Below are 20,483 nucleotides of genomic sequence, written 5' to 3' on the forward strand. Positions count from 1 at the left end.
CGAGCCTTTTCAGTACTTTAGAGCATCAGACCTGTACCTCAGGCACTCCCCCCCCCCAAAAAGCCCCGTAACAGTATAACTGGTCCCTGAGTCAGAACAAAAGCAGTTACAAACCAAGAACAGATAAAGGGGAGCAAAGGAAGAATAAAATAAAATAGAGGTTGCAGGTAGTAAAAATTCTATTATTATCTTCCTCATATTAAAGGACTGTCTGTCACTGATTATGCTGCAGCTGTTGTGAACATCCTGTTTCCTTCAATTTCTTCATCCTGTTGTTTCGTTCTTTAGAATAATATTCTGAAAGCAGTGGCCATCTTTGTATTGTATCAATTCCCCACAGTTAGTTCATGCAGTGTTAGCACCCTGGATGTTCCAAGGGAGACTACTCACCAGCCTATGTAGCACTGACAGAGATTCTCGTGAGAGGTGGCCTGGTGTATCAGCAACTCCACCTGCTTCCTCACATCAATGGCATCCTCTGTGCTGAAGTCACGGCCTGAAACACAAACATGCTCCTACAGCTTCATCAACACAAATACAGAGATAAAAACAATATTTGGCCACAACAAAAGTAACCATCCACTTAATAGTATGTCTGATTCTTTAGAAGATCATAACTCAAAATCTTTAGACAAACATTTCTGAAGATGGACCTCATACATTTTATTATTTTTCCAGTCCTAATAAAAAAATAAGTTTCAAATTCACAAGTGATTTCAAGTTACTCAATTCCTAAAGTAGTCGAATTTCGATGTGTCGAACTTGTGGAGATCTGGAAAGTTCAAGTTACCTGGCATTCGAGACATCAGGTGAATTTTAGGCTTTATTTGGATACTTTGGTCTCCCAAATGAATTCGAGACAACCGGGAATTCGACACATCCAAGTTCGACACAACGAGATTCGACTGTACAGCCATTTAAGGGGAACAGATTTTGGAGGCTATCAAACTATCTTGACAAGAAGCTTGTCATGTACAAAGCCAGATATGTGAGCTTAGTTACTTATTTCCACATGCATAAGAAAACCTGTCCAGTGGATTAGTAAGCACATATCAGTTTGCTATAAGTGACCTCAAGAAACCTGTCTCTGGGAAGGTAATGCACAAACCCCATTACTAAGGATTTGAGAGAGGCGACAAGTTTTATGAAGGACATATCAGTTGTTTCAATACAAGTAAGTTATACTGACTTACCTGTAAGTTTGTCTCGAACTCGATTGACAATGGAGATTGCCTTCTTGTTCAACACTTCTGATGGCACATTGTCATCTCCTGTCAGAACACAATACAAAATATATATCTGCACTCATCAGGCTAGCTGAGTGATTTACGGAAGGAACTTGTACAATTAGTCAACCTGAACAAAAGGGAATTTCAGCGACAATGACTTCTTGCTACTGAGGAGACATTTTAAAGCAAGCCTCTATTGTATGGTTTTTGTTTTGTTTGTTTGTTTGTTGTTTTACACCACACCTAGCAATATTCCAGCTATATGATGGTGGTCTGTAAATAATCTAGTCTGGACCAATGGGGATACGATGACATGTATCAAACAAATCAACGAGTTAGACCACCCGATCCCGTTAGTCGCCTCTTACGACAAGCATAGTCCCCTTTACAGCAAGCATGACATTGTACATGTACCTGTATGCACCAACCTGACATCGTACAGTGACCTGCAAGTACGACAAGCATAGTCGCCTTTTACAGCAAGCATGACATTGTACATGTACCTGTATGCACCAACCTGACATCGTACAGTGACCTGCAAGTACGACAAGCATAGTCGCCTTTTACAGCAAGCATGATATTGTACATGTACCTGTATGCACCAACCTGACATCGTACAGTGACCTGCAAGTACGACAAGTATAGTCGCCTTTTACAGCAAGCATGACATTGTACATGTACCTGCATGGACCAACCTGACATCGTACAGTGACCTGCAAGTACGACAAGCATAGTCGCCTTTTACAGCAAGCATGACATTGTACATGTACCTGTATGCACCAACCTGACATCGTACAGTGACCTGCAAGTACGACAAGCATAGTCGCCTTTTACAGCAAGCATGACATTGTACATGTACCTGTATGCACCAACCTGACATCGTACAGTGACCTGCAAGTACGACAAGCATAGTCGCCTTTTACAGCAAGCATGACATTGTACATGTACCTGCATGGACCAACCTGACATCGTACAGTGACCTGCAAGTACGACAAGCATAGTCGCCTTTTACAGCAAGCATGATATTGTACATGTACCTGTATGCACCAACCTGACATCGTACAGTGACCTGCAAGTACGACAAGCATAGTCGCCTTTTACAGCAAGCATGACATTGTACATGTACCTGTATGCACCAACCTGACATCGTACAGTGACCTGCAAGTACGACAAGCATAGTCGCCTTTTACAGCAAGCATGACATTGTACATGTACCTGCATGGACCAACCTGACATCGTACAGTGACCTGCAAGTACGACAAGCATAGTCGCCTTTTACAGCAAGCATGATATTGTACATGTACCTGTATGCACCAACCTGACATCGTACAGTGACCTGCAAGTACGACAAGCATAGTCGCCTTTTACAGCAAGCATGACATTGTACATGTACCTGTATGCACCAACCTGACATCGTACAGTGACCTGCAAGTACGACAAGCATAGTCGCCTTTTACAGCAAGCATGACATTGTACATGTACCTGTATGCACCAACCTGACATCGTACAGTGACCTGCATGTACCCACCTGACATCGTACAGTGACCTGCATGTACCCATCTGACATCGTACAGTGACCTGCATGTACCCATCTGACATCGTACAGTGACCTGCATGTACCCATCTGACATCGTGCAGTGACCTGCATGTACCCACCTGACATCGTACAGTGACCTGCATGTACCCATCTGACATCGTACAGTGACCTGCATGTACCCATCTGACATCGTACAGTGACCTGCATGTACCCATCTGACATCGTGCAGTGACCTGTATGTACCCATCTGACATCGTACAGTGACCTGCATGTACCCACCTGATCCCCCCGACACACTCTCAGGTCCGATCTTCTTGCTGGATGACTGATTCAGCTCCACACTCTCCAACAGGTCACCTGATGTGAAGGAAACCAAAGTGAGTCTTTTTCCATCCTGATTTCACCATGTCATTCACATGAAAGGTGTTCCCTATTCTGAAGCTTTAGTCTACTTGACCAACTTGGTTGGAAGAAAAAAAAGAATTCTCAAAATTATGAATTACCTCAAAACTTTTTTTAGTGCAAATAAATATCACAATAGCTGAAGCTAATTGATGGCATAGAGGTTATTTGCATTAGAATGGGATTCCTTGCAATGACAGCCTTAGCTTGATCCCAACACAACCATGCACACATTGTAGACTCATAGCTTTGTTTAAATCTGCAGGGTTATTCCTGTCGAAAGTGAATCAAATCTTCTCTGTACCTTGTTCTTGACTTCCAGAGTAGGAATCGGACCTGTTGGTTTTTGTCTTTGTCTTTGTTGTTGCTGAAAACAATAAATTAATCATGTTAAATCCATGCATCAATCAATCTTGTACAACACATGGATGGGTAAAACTACAGCTGCACAGTGAGCTCTTACCATCAACCAGCCTCCAGTTGAGCAAGGGGTCGTAGACGAAGGCTTCCAGTACGGCCATCAGACTGTCCTTATGGTCTCTCAGTACATGCATCACGCTCTCACACGTCATGCGATAGTTGCCGTCAATACCCGTCACCTGCAATACAAGCCAAGTGTCACAGATGGTGATGTCAGCAAGCTAATCTACTCATATTGTTAGAGGATAGACAGTTATCAAGTGATCTGACTGGCACATATTTGACAAAGCCTTGTAACAACAGGGCAAGAAGTGTAATTTCAATGAATCTCTTAGGTCCAGTGATCACACAGATTTCTTAGAGATGTCACTGTTACACATCAGCAAAAATGTAAAGCGCACGGCACCTCAGTAAGGTCATACTGGTGTTGCACGACACCATCTTAGTAATGTCATGCTCCTATTGTATGTTTGTAACGCCTCTCCTGCTAAGGTACGACACCATATTAGGAATGTCATGCTCCTATTGTATGTTTGTAACGCCTCTCCTGCTAAGGTACGACACCATATTAGGAATGTCATGCTCCTATTGTATGTTTGTAATGCCTCTCCTCCTAAGGTACGACACCATATTAGGAATGTCATGCTCCTATTGTATGTTTGTAACGCCTCTCCTGCTAAGGCACGCAACATCTTAGGAATACCATGCTCCTATTGCTTATTTGTAATGCCTTTCCCGCTAAGGCACGACATCATCTTTGTAACGCCGCTCCTGCTAAGGCACGACTCCATCTTAGAATTGTATGAACCCATCCTAACAATGCCATGCTGTTGCATGACACTATTGCCATGTACTATGTAATGTGTATTAATTTATTATTACCCAGTTACAGTGTTGCTGTCACTCTGTGCCACATTGACATGGTTACTATATTAGTCTTGCTAATTGTCAACCATTGATGCCTGACAGTCTGACCCACCTCCATGGCATTCATCAACATCCTCGTCAATCGGAAGGGAATCTTCTCAGGGAACTTCTCCCTCACCATGGCAACCTCGAAGCAGTCACCAAAGTCAATGTGGATGATTTTGCCACTCATACGATCCAACATCAGATTGGAAGGGTGCCTGGAAGAGTGGGAGACATTCATCAATCATTCCTGCAAGTTCCTGTGTGACAGTTGGCACAGAGCTAGATCTAGGAGTAGATACAACAGACAGCTGTCTCTCACCTGTCCCCGAGTCCCAGGACGTAGCCCACCATAGACATGACAGCCAGAGAGCGCGTGTAGTTGGTCCGACGATCAAACCATACCTGCACAAATAAAGACAGAAGATATAAAATGATGAGCAAGAAGAATTGAGACTTCTTTCCTTATTCTTGGAACATCACCGATTTACAGAACCTTTCTGTCATATCTCCTTCCACCAAAGGCGCAATGTGATCAGTCAGCTCAGGGAGCCACATTACCCATGTCAGTATCTCACCTCAGAGCTGGGGCTCTTGTACCAGAGTATCTTGGCCAGGTCATCGCCCTGTGTGTGTTCCAGGGCATGCTCGAATACCTCCACCTTCTGCATCAGGGCCAGGTGGTCATAGTCCGGGGCCATCTGGGGGTGGGGAGGAGCAAGTTAAACATATCTACTCTGAAGGTGGCATGCAGACATGGCTACAATGGACCAAGATGACTAATGATACAGATGTGAAACACTCCAGAATGTAGTGTGCAGCTATGTTAGCCTGTGATGGATGGGTACTTCTGCTCACTTGAAAACTAACAAGGAATTAAAAAGAAGAAGCTAAAGCTCTTGTTTCTGTGTATGTCCAGCATTGTGAGGCTGCCACACTCACCCGCAGCATAAGCCTGTGTTCTATGTTGAGCAGGATCTTCTTCTTCTCGCGGTAGTCTCGGATCAGGGAATGTAGTGTGTCACAGTGCGGCACCCATCCGATCAGCCCTGAGTTGGTCGAGAGAGGGATGGCTGAGAATCGTGTGATCCTGGCAAAAGGAAAGCCCACATGAAGAATTTGTAGAATTTTTCTATTCGGAATATTCTATAAGTAATACGTTACCACTGTTATACCGAGGCTGTTGTCTCCCACAACTGCTGCTATAGCGAAATCTACCACAGAGATCTCAATTACCTCATGCAGCACGTGCGTAGCCACCTAGCTGCCATGTGACACCCTTCACTCTTGTCTCCTGCGAGAGCAAGTGCTCGGGGGACGGACGGGCGGGCAGCAGCCCAGTGGTAACGTATTACTTATAGAATATTCCGAATAGGAAAATTCTACAAATTACATTAAGTAATACGTTACCACTGTTATACCGAGGCTGACTACCACAGTAGGCGGTGGGGAGCACCCACAACCCGAATCCTGACTGCTAGCGTTCCTTTCGACCAGCGGAAGTAAACACCAAGGCGGAAGCACTCGATGCGCATGCACCTAGCTAGGCGTTACCCTATAGGAATACCAAAGCACTGTCAAGCGCATACCGTAAGGCTCAATCGTCAATGCCAAAACGATTAGTGACTCCAAACGGCCCCACTGGATAGGTATTTCATCGCCGCAGCGGATGAGAACACTGTATCCGCGTGAGCTAAATCTTAGATCAGGTTAAACAGTCGAAAAGAGGGAAATTAATTTCCTTCAGACCGTATATCCCAGAGCAAGCCTACTTAAAGTATGCATTAGGCGCGTGACCTAATTCCAGTATTCGTAAGCATGTATCGCAAGGTTGGAATACACGACAGACAATTAAATGCATAATTGTCAAAATACAAATAAGGACAAAACACACAAAAAGCCGCCTCACCTGTGGTGTGAGTGCGCTGGTTTGCAGGACCCCCACTCCTGTACCCACGGCGTGGGAACATTGGAGACGACCCAGATTGACCACCGTGCAAGGACTGACGACTGCGGAGTTTGGAATTGCGCTGGACACACCCCCTAGATGACCGCTTGTGCCGCGATCAGCGGCCCAAGATGGTGCACCCCCTCCACGTCTTCATCAGAAACCTTTCTGAGGTAATGATTGGCAAAAACCGAGTCAGAACGCCAGTATCAACCTCGTAATATTCTGTGAACAGAGATATTCGAGTGTAGGGCAAATGTTGCCGCTAGCGCCCTGATCTCGTGCGGGTTTGACCCCGCTACCGGTAACCCCTGAGACCGGTACGCCAGATTGATGACAGAACGAAGCCACAACGCAATCGAGTTGCGAGTTATGTCAACCGTGCGATTAGGGTTACACGATATGAACAGACGGTCACGCCCTTGTCTACGTTCATTCGAAGCCTTAAGATAATACTTAAGGGCCCTAACCCGACACAGCGCTCTGTCCTCAGTATCAGCAGGATGTAAGATTTCTTTGAGGGATCTTACAGTGAATTCTCTCTCCGTTTGCCCGACTCTCTGATTCTTGGCGACGAAGCCCATGAGCAGGCCCAGGCGGACCGCTCCTTCGTCACCCCTATCGAATTGTACCTTGGCGACATCGAGTGCATGAATTTCGGATACACGTGCCGCCGTGGCAAAGGAGAGGAGAAATGCTGTTTTCCAAGTCACATGCCGGAACGAAGCACTATGCAAGGGTTCATACGGAGCTACCGTAAGTGATTGCAACACCAGGGAAAGATCCCAGGCCGGTGCCCGAAGGCGGCCCTTCTTAAGATCGTGCTGTTTGAAACCCTTGATAATACCCCGTATCACCGGCTCTTTGGAGAGACTGGTACCCATAGCAACGTCCCATACCGTAGCAACGGACGAGACATAGTTGGCAATGGAACCCCCGGAGAGTTTCCGGGTCTCTCGCAAGTGAGACCTGAAACGAGCAATATCCTGCACAGATACCTTATCTGGCGAATGAATGTGATGTTTACAACACCACTTCGTGAAAATAACCCAACGTGCATTATACACCTTCTGGGTAGAATCACGATGCATACTAACGTATGCCCGAGACGCCCGGCGAGAAAAACCTTTACTCCTCAGACGCTCGGTGACAACATCCACGCGTGCCGATTGAACTGCCCTGCGTTTGGATGAAGCTGACGGGTGTGAGGGTGGATCAAGAGATCCACAGGCAGTGGGAGTGGCGACTGCGTGACCTGGGTCAGCAAGTCGGGGTACCACGATCTGTTCGGCCACAGGGGCGCGATCAGTAACATTCGACAGCGAACTCCTCGAAGCCGGCTTAGAATGTGTGGTATCAACGCTGTCGGCGGGTAAGCATAAGCGTCCAAGCCCGTCCAGTCTAACGCGAGAGCATCGTGATCGATGGCCCTCGGGTCCGGGACTGGTGATACAAACAACGGGAGTTGATTGTTGAACCGTGTTGCGAACAGGTCGACCATCGGACGACCCAAATGTTCGCACAGCCACTGAAACACTACTTGGTTCAGCATCCACTCTGTGGGGCTCGGATCCTGAGGCCTCGATAGAGCATCGGCCAGTACGTTCCGCACACCTGGGATGTGACGGGCGCGTATCTGGCACGGGACACTGTCCACCAGAGCGTAAAACTCGAACGTGAGATCGAGTAGCGAGTGACTGTGGGTTCCCCCCAGTTTGTTCACATAGGACACTACCGTCGTGTTGTCGGTCGCCAGCATGAGCCGGGTGTCGACGAGACGATGCTTCCAGTGATTGACTGCGTTGATCATTGCCTTGAACTCGAGACAATTGATGTGAAGACCTAGTTCGTCTACGCACCACAGCCCCGAGCTCACCTCCCCCTCTAGATGGGCGCCCCAGCCCACTAGAGAGGCGTCTGTATACAGGTTCAACGTGGCCCGGTAGGGCCGCATAGAGACTCCTGATAAGACATTGTAAGGGAGCGTCCACCACTCCAGATGCGGTCGGAGCCGATCCGGGAGGGCGACGGTCGCACTGTTCACCTCCGTTGCTAACAACTGGATTAAAAACCGTTGCAGCGGGCGGAGTTGGAGACGACCCCGTTCGGTGCAGTCCTGGGCTGATACAAGTAGCCCTAACAGCTGTTCCCAAAAGTGAACAGTCTGTTGCACCGCTAAGACTTTGGCAATCATTGCCTGAATTTTGTGCCACCGGTCTGGGGGGACAAATAGGCGATGGGACACCGTGTTGAACCGACCTCCGATGAACTGCAAGTTCTGAGAAGGGGTTAACTCGCTCTTGGGGAGATTGACAATCCACCCCAATTGCTCCAAGAGCCGACGTGCGAAAACGAGATGGCGTGACAGGGTGTCCGTCATTCGATTTGCTACTAGCGAGTCGTCCAGGTACGCGAAGTACCGGACACCCCTCCGGTGGAGGAACCCCACTATGGGGGTGGTTAACTGGGTGAACAGCCAGGGAGGAACCCCACTATGGGGGTGGTTAACCGGGTGAACAGCCAGGGAGCGGATGAAAGACCGAATGGGAGTACAACCCACTCGTAGTGCCTGCCTTGAAAGACAAACCTGAGATACTTGTGATGATCCGAGTGAATCGGAACATGCAGATAAGCATCCTTCAGGTCGATCGAAGCTAGCCAGTCGGCCGGCATGATCAGTGCTTTCAGGTCCGTCAAGCTCAACATTCTGAACTTGGGCGGTTTGCGCAGGTAGAACTCATAGATTTCAAGTTGTGAATCATTCTGAGTTTGGCACTGTCCTTCTTGGGAACGAGAAATATCCTGGAGTAAAACCCCGGTGTTATTTCTGGTAGAGCTAACTCCCGAACTGCCCTCTTCTCCACCAACCTGACGATGGCATCGGCGAGGAAGGGAAGATCGGTTTCCGAATAGAAACCTGCCGACGGGGCAACGGTGAGCGGCGGATTCGCTTTGAGATCGAGCCGATAGCCGTACCGAATCGTGTTGACCACCCACAGGTCGTCGAACACTTGTTCCCAATTCTCCCAGTAAGTCTGGAGTCTGGCTCCCAGTGGGGAAAGAGAGGGGGGCCGGACGGGCTGCGGCAGGCGCAACTGACCAGGGCCAAGTGACTCGGGCTCGCCTACGGGCCAACCGAAGTTGGCGCTGTCGGCATACGAACCCCTCCAATGAGAGTCACCTGGAGGGGCCCTTGCCGTCCTTAGACGACTTGGGCTTCCCCCAGTTCCCCTTCTTCCCGCGAAAGGGCTGCTGAGAACCCTTACCGGAGCCCTCAGAGCGGGGCTTCTTCCCGGAGGAAGAAGGACCCGACCCCTTAGGCCTGCCGGACGCAGCATCCTGGGGCGCGCTCCGCTTCGGAGCGGCACCCAGGCGCCTATGCAAGGACCCCACAAGATCCAGTGTGTGCCGAGAGGCCTCGGCAGACACAGCGGCCTGTTGTTCCTTCAGAACCCCAGGGATCTTGTTATTAAACAGGGTCCGAGCAGACCAAGGCTGCGAAAGGAGCACCTCCTGATTAGCAGCGTCCAACCCTGAAGCAACCAGATACGACTGGCGCCGAAGAAAATGGCACGTGCCGGAAACAAAGCCCGAAGCCCCGGCAACGTACTCCAGGGAAGCATTCAAACCGAGCAAGCAGTTGTAAATGCGCTGGTCTCGGTCCGTGGGAGAACCTTCGACCAGACTGGCCGCTGCAGCCAGGTATGTGTCTCCGTGAGACATTGCCAGCATGGAGTGTCGAGCGAGGGTGTCCAGCTGTTGCAAGGTACCTTGTGGTACCGTGGCAACCGGTGGGGCACGGACCCCCAAACGCTCCACATGGGCTTCCGCAGAAGGACCAGCCTCGGGAAAGGCAAGGTCATGTACTGGGAAAGACCCTTTTCTCCACGACGGGGGAGGTAACGGGAGACCCCGACCGGAGGCAGCCGTGAAGGCCTTCTCCAAAGAAGGCTTAATCCCGCGCAGCAAGGTTGATGCCAGGAAAGCCTTGTCGGACGTCTCGTCGTATACCTCGGAGGAACCCACGGAACCGTGGATTCCCCGCGGTATCGGCAGGGGCTTTGGCATGTCCTCGAAGAGGTCATACACCATGGCAACGCGGTCCTTAACCGATAGCGGAAGCAACGGTTCGGGGGAAGGACCAGTAACCACGGCAGCCGCCGCCGTACCGGTGGACCCCGAGGCCGAACCCGCGTCCACCGAAGAGGCCGGGGACGGAACAGCCAGCAGCCTATCTTGCGATAAGGCCGCCAGCTTGGAGTCCACAAGTTTCGACAACAATGCGGCGACGGAATCCCCAGACAGCCCGCAAGGGGATCCGCCGCAGCCGAAGAGGTGGTACCCGCACGGGGACCCTCGACCGGACGAACTGGCCACCACAGGGGTGGAGACGGACTGTACGTACAGCCGGTACCGCTCAAACTCCCCAGGCCCCAGACCTTCGCACAGAGTGCACCGGGTGTCCCCGCAAGGAACCCTGCACCGCGGGCAAAGATCGTGGGGATCCCGGGACGACAAAAACTTTCTGCACACCCCACAACTCCGAGGAGCAGGGGTAGAGGGGGTGGATACTGGGGACATATCCATGTCAGACATTGATTGTTTGCTATAAACAAAGAACAAAACATGGTTACAACGCACGCACCACAATGATTCACAAACGAGCATTTTCACAAGAAAATAAACGAGCAATGTGAACATATAACATACACAAATAACTTTTATTAAAGAAATAAGTTATGTTAACCCCCAAAACATACAAGAACAGGGGAAACGTAAAACACAACGTGCATACGCGAACCCCGCAAGTATATAGAAAAAAAGGGCGGGGAAAAATTTTCTGTTTGGCGGGAAAATTATAACCAAGCGTAGCTACCGCAACGCCCCATAAAAGCACAGTTTATTAGAGAATAAACTATAATAAATATCACCAAATCTTCAAGGAACGCTTCAGCAGGAGAAAACACGTCTTGCTAAGCAGACGAAGGAGACAAGAGTGAAGGGTGTCACATGGCAGCTAGGTGGCTACGCACGTGCTGCATGAGGTAATTGAGATCTCTGTGGTAGATTTCACTATAGCAGCAGTTGTGGGAGACAACAGCCTCGGTATAACAGTGGTAACGTATTACTTAATGTAATATAACATGATCGGACCTCATTCATTTACTATCAACTTCTGACCATGAAATGATTCAAGGCATACCAGGAATCTCCAATAAGAAATGAAAAAGAAAGACACAGAATAAGCCATCAGCCACACATTCCACAATATAGTGAAGTTCTTCACAGGGCTATGAAAGTTTGCTTCATTTCCTGCAAAGGATAGGGTTATCCTCACAACTATTAGATATGCTGGTAACAATGAGGAGTTCTGTCGAAAATCTACAGATTTTATGTTGTGATTTGCAGCCCAAACAATAATTTATGGCTATGATGTAACAGAGGTAGGGTATTTGATGGAATGATGTCTGAATAAAGTAAATTTCTTTACAGACCTAAGCTAGTCTGATACAAAGTAACTGGCTCATACCACAGACTGATAACCCAACCATGCTTTGTCGGGTATAGGTACTTCTTGAAGTCATTTGTCTTACATACCACGTGTAGCTAGGCTAGTGACAAGTTAGTGCAAGGTCAGAGGAGCTGGTCTGCCCCATACTCCACACTGGAGTCATCAGTAACATGAGATGAGGATGCAACAATGCCTACGTGAGGTTTCTCCGGAAAGTGTCGGGATTGTTCCTGAGGAGTGAGTTGACGAGGCCAAACAGCTGCATGACCCTCTCGTCCTGGCGCAAGTCTTCGTGGCCCTTCAGCAGGAACTGGTAGTCTTTACCATCACTACCTGGAAGACACAGCACAGTCTTCACACACACCGACACCTGCACTTCGGTTAAAACATACTATTCCCATGTCAGATGATGATAATAATGGCAAAATTCAGAGATATCAATTAAAGAAAAGCTAGAAGCCACAATCATTGCTGGGTGGAGCTTATTTCCCAAAACAAAAGCCCTGTAAGTTATAAACACTTTGCTAAGTCCAACGACATACCATATATAGTAAGTTTGCGTGGCCTCTGTTTGGAGGTAATGACCTGCAGGGAGCTGGCAACTCGCTTGATACGGACGACAGGCTGGTTGGGCTCGTAGGATCCTGGCACGGCCAGCTCCTGGTCTTCACACTTGAGGAGTTTGGGGGACACGTACTGCAGCTCCAGGGACGTCAGCTGGTGTCACACAAGCACATATAGTGGGGGACAATTGTTACACTTGAGTTTGGGGGACACGTACTGCAGCTCCAGGGACGTCAACTGGCGTCACACAAGCACATATAGTGGGGGACAATTGTTACACTTGAGTTTGGGGGACACGTACTGCAGCTCCAGGGACGTCAGCGGGCGTCACACAAGCACATATAGTGGGGAACAATTGTTACACTTGAGTTTGGGGGACACGTACTGCAGCTCCAGGGACGTCAGCTGGCATCACACAAGCACTCATATAGTGGGGGACAATTGTTACACTTGAGTTTGGGGGACACGTACTGCAGCTCCAGGGACATCAACTGGCGTCACACAAGCACATATAGTGGGGGACAATTGTTACACTTGAGTAAGGGGGACACGTACTGCAGCTCCAGGGACGTCAGCGGGCGTCACAAAAGCACATATAGTGGGGGACAATTGTTACACTTGAGTTTGGGGGACACGTACTGCAGCTCCAGGGACGTCAACTGGTGTCACCCAAGCACATATAGTGGGGGACAATTGTTACACTTGAGTTTGGGGGACACGTACTGCAGCTCCAGGGACGTCAGCTGGCATCACACAAGCACTCATATAGTGGGGGACAATTGTTACACTTGAGTTTTGGGGACACGTACTGCAGCTCCAGGGACGTCAGCGGGCGTCACACAAGCACATATAGTGGGAGACAATTGTTACACTTGAGTTTGGGGGACACGTACTGCAGCTCCAGGGACGTCAGCTGGCGTCACACAAGCACTCATATAGTGGGGGACAATTGTTACACTTGAGTTTGGGGGACACGTACTGCAGCTCCAGGGACGTCAACTGGCATCACAAAAGCACATATAGTGGGGGACAATTGTTACACTTGAGTTTGGGGGACACGTACTGCAGCTCCAGGGACGTCAACTGGTGTCACACAAGCACATATAGTGGGGGACAATTGTTACACTTGAGTTTGGGGGACACGTACTGCAGCTCCAGGGACGTCAGCTGGCATCACACAAGCACTCATATAGTGGGGGACAATTGTTACACTTGAGTTTTGGGGACACGTACTGCAGCTCCAGGGACGTCAGCTGGCGTCACACAAGCACTCATATAGTGGGGGACAATTGTTACACTTGAGTTTGGGGGACACGTACTGCAGCTCCAGGGACGTCAACTGGTGTCACACAAGCACTCATATAGTGGGGGACAATTGTTACACTTGAGTTTGGGGGACACGTACTGCAGCTCCAGGGACGTCAACTGGTGTCACACAAGCACATATAGTGGGGGACAATTGTTACACTTGAGTTTGGGGGACACGTACTGCAGCTCCAGGGACGTCAGCGGGCGTCACACAAGCACTCATATAGTGGGGGACAATTGTTACACTTGAGTTTGGGGGACACGTACTGCAGCTCCAGGGACGTCAACTGGTGTCACACAAGCACTCATATAGTGGGGGACAATTGTTACACTTGAGTTTGGGGGACACGTACTGCAGCTCCAGGGACGTCAACTGGTGTCACACAAGCACATATAGTGGGGGACAATTGTTACACTTGAGTTTGGGGGACACGTACTACAGCTCCAGGGACGTTAGCTGGCGTCACACAATCACTCATATAGTGGGGGACAATTGTTACACTTGAGTTTGGGGGACACTTACTGCAGGTCCAGGGATGTCAACTGGCGTCACACAAGCACATATAGTGGGGGACAATTGTTACACTTGAGTTTGGGGGACATGTACTGCAGCTCCAGGGACGTCAGCGGGCATCACACAAGCACTCATATAGTGGGGGACAATTGTTACACTTGAGTTTTGGGGACACGTACTGCAGCTCCAGGGATGTCAGCTGGCGTCACACAAGCACATATAGTGGGGGACAATTGTTACACTTTAGTTTGGGGGACACGTACTGCAGCTCCAGGGACGTCAGCTGGCGTCACACAATCACTCATATAGTGGGGGACAATTGTTACACTTGAGTTTGGGGGACACGTACAGCAGCTCCAGGGACGTCAGCTGGCGTCACACAAGCACTCATATAGTTGGGGACAATTGGTACACTTGAGTTTGGGGGACACGTACTGTAGCTCCAGGGACGTCAGCTGGTGTCACACAAGCACATATAGTGGGGGACAATTGTTACACTTGAGTTTGGGGGACACGTACTGCAGCTCCAGGGACGTCATTGATATTCTTGATGACAGGGAAGATAGGCAAAACTTCATTATATCAAAAATAAACACCAATTTTCAGTTGCCAGCAATCCATGTACATTTTTCATGTATATAGTATACAGGGATTTCAGTCGGTTTCCAAAAGAAAGGTTTGAGTGAGATGAGTGAGGTGAATATCCTCAGTTTATGGAGCTGATTGAAAGATGCAGCCCTGGTTACCTGTGGCAGCTGCTTGGAGATCCTCCTGAACACATGGTAGTACAGGTCCCAGGCCTGGGTCAGATCCTTCACGTTGCCCGACCGCTGATACTTCCGACACCAGTCCTGAGCCTCCATCAGGTCCCGGCCATAGGCCTGAACAACAACACAAATATGTTCAAACTCTCATGGTTATTGACCTTTAAACTCAATGAAATCTCTTTAACTGGTTTTACTTGTCAGATAACACCAGTGAGCATGATCACTGACCTGATTAAATGATGTCTCCTTGAGGGTCTGTGGGCCTCGTTCTATCATGGCATGTAAAGGCTCCAGTGTTGCGAACATGCCCTTGACGTTCCTCTCCCCGAAGTAGAGTCGGGATGCCTCCTCCAGGCCCTCATGCCACAGCTCATGCCACAGGATGGCCACACGGATCAGCTCCTCAGACACCTACAGGGAAGACAGGGACTGTCTGAGACACCTGTACCTACCCACTCACACACCTACAGGGAGAGTGGGACTGTCTGAGACCCCTGTACCCACCCAATCACACATCTACAGGGATGAGAGGGACTGTCTGAGACACCTGTACCCACCCAATCACACATCTACAGGTATGAGAGGGACTGTCTGAGACCCCTGTACCCACCCACTCACACATCTACAGGGATGAGAGGGACTGTCTGAGACACCTGTACCTACCCACTCACACATCTACAGGGATGAGAGGGACTGTCTGAGACCCCTGTTCCCACCCACTCACACATCTACAGGGATGAGAGGGACTGTCTGAGACACCTGTACCCACCCACTCACACATCTACAGGGAAGAGTGGGACCGTCTGAAACACCTGTACCTACCCACTCACACATCTACAGGGATGAGAGGGACTGTCTGAGACCCCTGTACCCACCCACTCACACACCTACAGGGAAAGACAGGGACTGTCTGAAACCCCTGTACCCACCCTATCACACATCTACAGGGATGAGAGGGACTGTCTGAGACACCTGTACCCACCCACTCACACATCTACAGGGATGAGTGGGACTGTCTGAGACCCCTGTACCCACCCACTCACACATCTACAGAGATGGGAGGGACTGTCTGAGACCCCTGTACCCACCCACTCACACATCTACAGGGAAGACAGGGACTGTCTGAGACCCCTGTACCCACCCACTCACACATCTACAGGGATGAGAGGGACTGTCTGAGACCCCTGTACCCACCCACTCACACATCTACAGGGATGAGAGGGACTGTCTGAGACCCCTGTACCCACCCACTCACACATCTACAGGGATGAGAGGGACTGTCTGAGACACCTGTACCCACCCACTCACACATCTACAGGGATGAGAGGGACTGTCTGAGACCCCTGTACCCACCCACTCACACATCTACAGGGAAGATAGGAACTGTCTGAGTGTTTTATAAGCTCAGTCACTGCTTCAATCAGGTTTTCCTTTGTCAACCAACAAATCTGAGTGGTGTTTTATCCATAACACCAGGGGTCCGGAAACCGTCATATGCGCCGGACATGTCCGATTGGGAATCTCAAATGTCCGTTATAAAATATTGCTTACCGGACATTTTAAAAAGTATTGTCCGGACATTCTTAAATTTTGACCGGACATGATCAACAGTTAGGACTGAGCAGTTTCTGTCTGCAGTTGCAACACAATGAAGATTAACTACACTGACAAGCTTTGTTTGTTTTGATTGCTGTAAATACATCGTACCTACATGATAGTCCAATCAGTCAATCACTGTAATAGGCAATAAACTGAGTTGACACTGATTAATCGAGGATTAATTACTGAGAACATCTTAAGAGTGAAAGGTGTTTACAACTGTACATTAATACCTTGCATCATCGATGTACCTCATTATCCTCACAATGCGACGATACGTAACCTCAGACAAGAAGCGAAAGCGTGACGACAGCCAGTCGACCGATGCAGATCAGTCGAGCGGATCTGCCAAACCCTCAAAGTCTGGACGATCATTTTGTAAGTCGTGGCTAACGGCTTTCACTTGGTTGACAAACAATGAGGATTTGCAGATTTTATTTTTTTCAGTAGCTAGTCGTATATTGAATCTTGATTGACCGCCATTTTGTTTTCTCGGACGATAGATATCCAATTTTTTTATGGTCAATAATTAAGTACAGATGAAAAAAGTATTCAAATAACTATTGCTATCAACGATATTTTAGTATTTGTGATTAAATTATCTGTCTTGTTTTTAAAAAAATCTTTAGTTTAAAAAAAAACTTTTCCCGTGAGGTCACGTGATAACCAAATATGGGATAATAGTCTCGATCCAAATGTTACAACGCGTACACTTGAGCAGACTCATGAATATAACTCATGAATATTAATTAGACCGTTCACTACGTTAATAGATCGTTATTATAACAGAAACAAACGTATGTTTTCCATGTAAATCTAAAATGATATTATTTGTTATTAATTGTCCGGTGAATTAAACAATTTAAATTGAAACAATTCATAATTCATCATGTTATGAATACGTAAACTTGTAATGTGTGTGAAAAGTCGTACTAAAATACGCTATTTGAAGGGGGCGTGGCCTAAATGCAAATGTCCGATTGGGATTTTAAATTTTCCGGACCCCTGCATAACACAGATACTGACCAGCATGGCTTGTTGCACCAGGTTGTTGCTCCGCTCACACATATTCTGCAGGATCTTGTTGGCAGCCGTCTGGCGGGCCACGACATTTGACTTGGCTGCCACTGTCAGGGGGTAGATCAGGGCCTGCAACATTAACATTGCTGTACCTCCTGTATATTCAAACACAGCCCTGTGCAGTAACCTCCATCACCCTATCTCCTGTATATTCAAACACAGCCCTGTGCAGTAACCTACATCACCCTATCTCAAGTATATTCAAAAACAGCCCTGTGCAGTAATATCTCCATCACCCTATCTCCTGTATATTCAAACACAGCCCTGTGCAGTAATATCTCCATCACCCTATCTCCAGTATATTCAAACACAGCCCTGTGCAGTAACCTCCATCACCCTATCTACAGTATATTCAAACACAGCCCTGTGCAGTAATCTACAACACCCTATCTCGAGTATATTCAAAAACAGCCCTGTGCAGTAACATCTCCATCACCCTATCTACAGTATATTCAAACACAGCCCTGTGCAGGAATCTACAACACCCTACTTACAGTATATTCAAAAACAGCCCTGTGCAGTAACATCTCCATCACCCTATCTACAGTATATTCAAACACAGCCCTGTGCTGGAATCTACAACACCCTACCTACAGGATAATCAAAAACAGTCCTGTGCAGTAACATCTCCAGCACCCTATCTCCAGTATATTCAAACACAGACCTGTGCAGCAACCTCCATCACCCTATCTCCTGTATATTCAAACACAGCCCTGTGCAGGAATCTACAACACCCTACCACAGTATATTCAAAAACAGCCCTGTGCAGTAACATCTCCAGCACCCTATCTACAGTATATTCAAACACAGCCCTGTGCAGTAAACTACAACACCCTATCTACAGTATATTAAAAAAAAACCCTGTGCAGTAATCTACAACACCCTACCTTCTGTATATTCAAACACAGCCCTGTGGAGTAACCTACATCCCCCTATCTCCAGTATATTCAAACACAGCCCTGTGCAGTAATATCTCCATCACCCTATCTCCAGTATATTCAAACACAGCCCTTTGCAGCAACACCTCCATCACCCTATCTCCAGTATATTCAAACACAGCCCTGTGCAGCAACCTCCATCACCCTATCTCCTGTATATTCAAACACAGCCCTGTGCAGGAATCTACAACACCCTACCACAGTATATTCAAAAACAGCCCTGTGCAGTAACATCTCCAGCACCCTATCTCCTGTATATTCAAACACAGCCCTGTGCAGTAACATCTCCATCACCCTATCTCCTGTATATACAAACACAGCCCTGTGCAGCAACACCTCCATTGCCCTATCTACAGTATATACAAACACAGCCCTGTGCAGCAACCTCCATCACCCTATCTCCTGTATATACAAACACAGCCCTGTGCAGCAACACCTCCATCGCCCTATCTACAGTATATTCAAACACAGCCCTGTGCAGCAACACCTCCATCACCCTATCTCCAGTATATTCAAACACAGCCCTGTGCAGCAACCTCAATCCCCCTATCTACAGTATATTCAAACACAGCCCTGTGCAGCAACCTCCATCACCCTATCTACAGTATATTCAAACACAGCCCTGTGCAGCAACACCTCCATCGCCCTATCTACAGTATATTCAAACACAGCCCTGTGCAGTAATATCTCCATCACCCTATCTCCAGTATATTCAAACACAGCCCTGTGCAGTAACACCTCCATCGCCCTATCTACAGTATATTCAAACACAGCCCTGTGCAGTAATATCTCCATCACCCTATCTCCAGTATATTCAAACACAGCCCTGTGCAGCAACACCTCCATCGCCCTATCTACAGTATATTCAAACACAGCCATGTGCAGTAATATCTCCATCACCCTATCTCCAGTATATTCAAACACAGCCCTGTGCAGCAACACCTCCATCGCCCTATCTACAGTATATTCAAACACAGCCCTGTGCAGTAATATCTCCATCACCCTATCTCCAGTATATTCAAACACAGCCCTGTGTAGTAACACCTCCATCACCCTATCTCCAGTATATTCACAGACAGCCCTGTGCAGCAACCTCCATCACCCTATCTCCAGTATATTCAAACACAGCCCTGTGCAGCAACCTACATCACCCTATCTCCTGTATATACAAACACAGCCCTGTGCAGCAACACCTCCATCGCCCTATCTACAGTATATACAAACACAGCCCTGTGCAGCAACCTCCATCACCCTATCTCCTGTATATACAAACACAGCCCTGTGCAGCAACACCTCCATCGCCCTATCTACAGTATATTCAAACACAGCCCTGTGCAGTAACCTACATCACCCTATCTAAAGTATATTCAAACACAGCCCTGTGCAGCAACCTCCATCACCCTATCTACAGTATATTCAAACACAGCCCTGTGCAGTAACCTACATCACCCTATCTCCAGTATATTCAAACACAGCCCTGTGCAGTAATATCTCCATCACCCTATCTCCTGTATATTCAAACACAGCCCTGTGCAGTAACATCTCCATCACCCTATCTCCTGTATATACAAACACAGCCCTGTGCAGTAACATCTCCATCACCCTATCTACAGTATATTCAAACACAGCCCTGTGCAGTAATCTACAACACCCTATCTCCAGTATATTCAAACACAGCCCTGTGCAGTAACCTACATCACCCTATCTACAGTATATTCAAACACAGCCCTGTGCAGTAATCTACAACACCCTATCT

The 20,483-nt window shown here is 48.1% G+C and overlaps 1 protein-coding gene across 3 annotated transcripts in view; it reads right to left on the minus strand.

Moving 5' to 3' along the window:
- Positions 1-20,483, minus strand: part of LOC124110769 (serine/threonine-protein kinase mTOR-like) — a 115,206-nt gene that overhangs the window by 4,988 nt on the left and 89,735 nt on the right. For 2 of the 3 annotated variants that reach the window (XR_007220412.1, XM_048394351.1), the window contains exons 44-57: positions 17,736-17,858; positions 15,339-15,521; positions 15,090-15,224; positions 12,500-12,674; positions 12,155-12,290; positions 5,440-5,587; positions 5,076-5,198; positions 4,820-4,902; positions 4,568-4,715; positions 3,632-3,767; positions 3,473-3,535; positions 3,046-3,123; positions 1,194-1,271; positions 391-496 (exon numbers count right to left, since the gene is read on the minus strand). Coding sequence is in view for 2 of the 3 variants with exons in the window: in XM_048394351.1 (XP_048250308.1) it covers positions 391-496; positions 1,194-1,271; positions 3,046-3,123; positions 3,473-3,535; positions 3,632-3,767; positions 4,568-4,715; positions 4,820-4,902; positions 5,076-5,198; positions 5,440-5,587; positions 12,155-12,290; positions 12,500-12,674; positions 15,090-15,224; positions 15,339-15,521; positions 17,736-17,858 (1,715 nt within the window). In the remaining variant the exon portion in view is untranslated. Of the gene's footprint in view, positions 1-390; positions 497-1,193; positions 1,272-3,045; positions 3,124-3,472; positions 3,536-3,631; positions 3,768-4,567; positions 4,716-4,819; positions 4,903-5,075; positions 5,199-5,439; positions 5,588-12,154; positions 12,291-12,499; positions 12,675-14,467; positions 14,627-15,089; positions 15,225-15,338; positions 15,522-17,735; positions 17,859-20,483 lie in introns of those variants that run through there. The other variant, XM_048394352.1, reaches the window with a different exon arrangement.

This window comes from Haliotis rufescens, unplaced genomic scaffold (genome assembly GCF_023055435.1).
Source record: "Haliotis rufescens isolate VD_foot unplaced genomic scaffold, xgHalRufe1.0.p SCAF_13, whole genome shotgun sequence".
Taxonomy (NCBI): domain Eukaryota; kingdom Metazoa; phylum Mollusca; class Gastropoda; order Lepetellida; family Haliotidae; genus Haliotis; species Haliotis rufescens.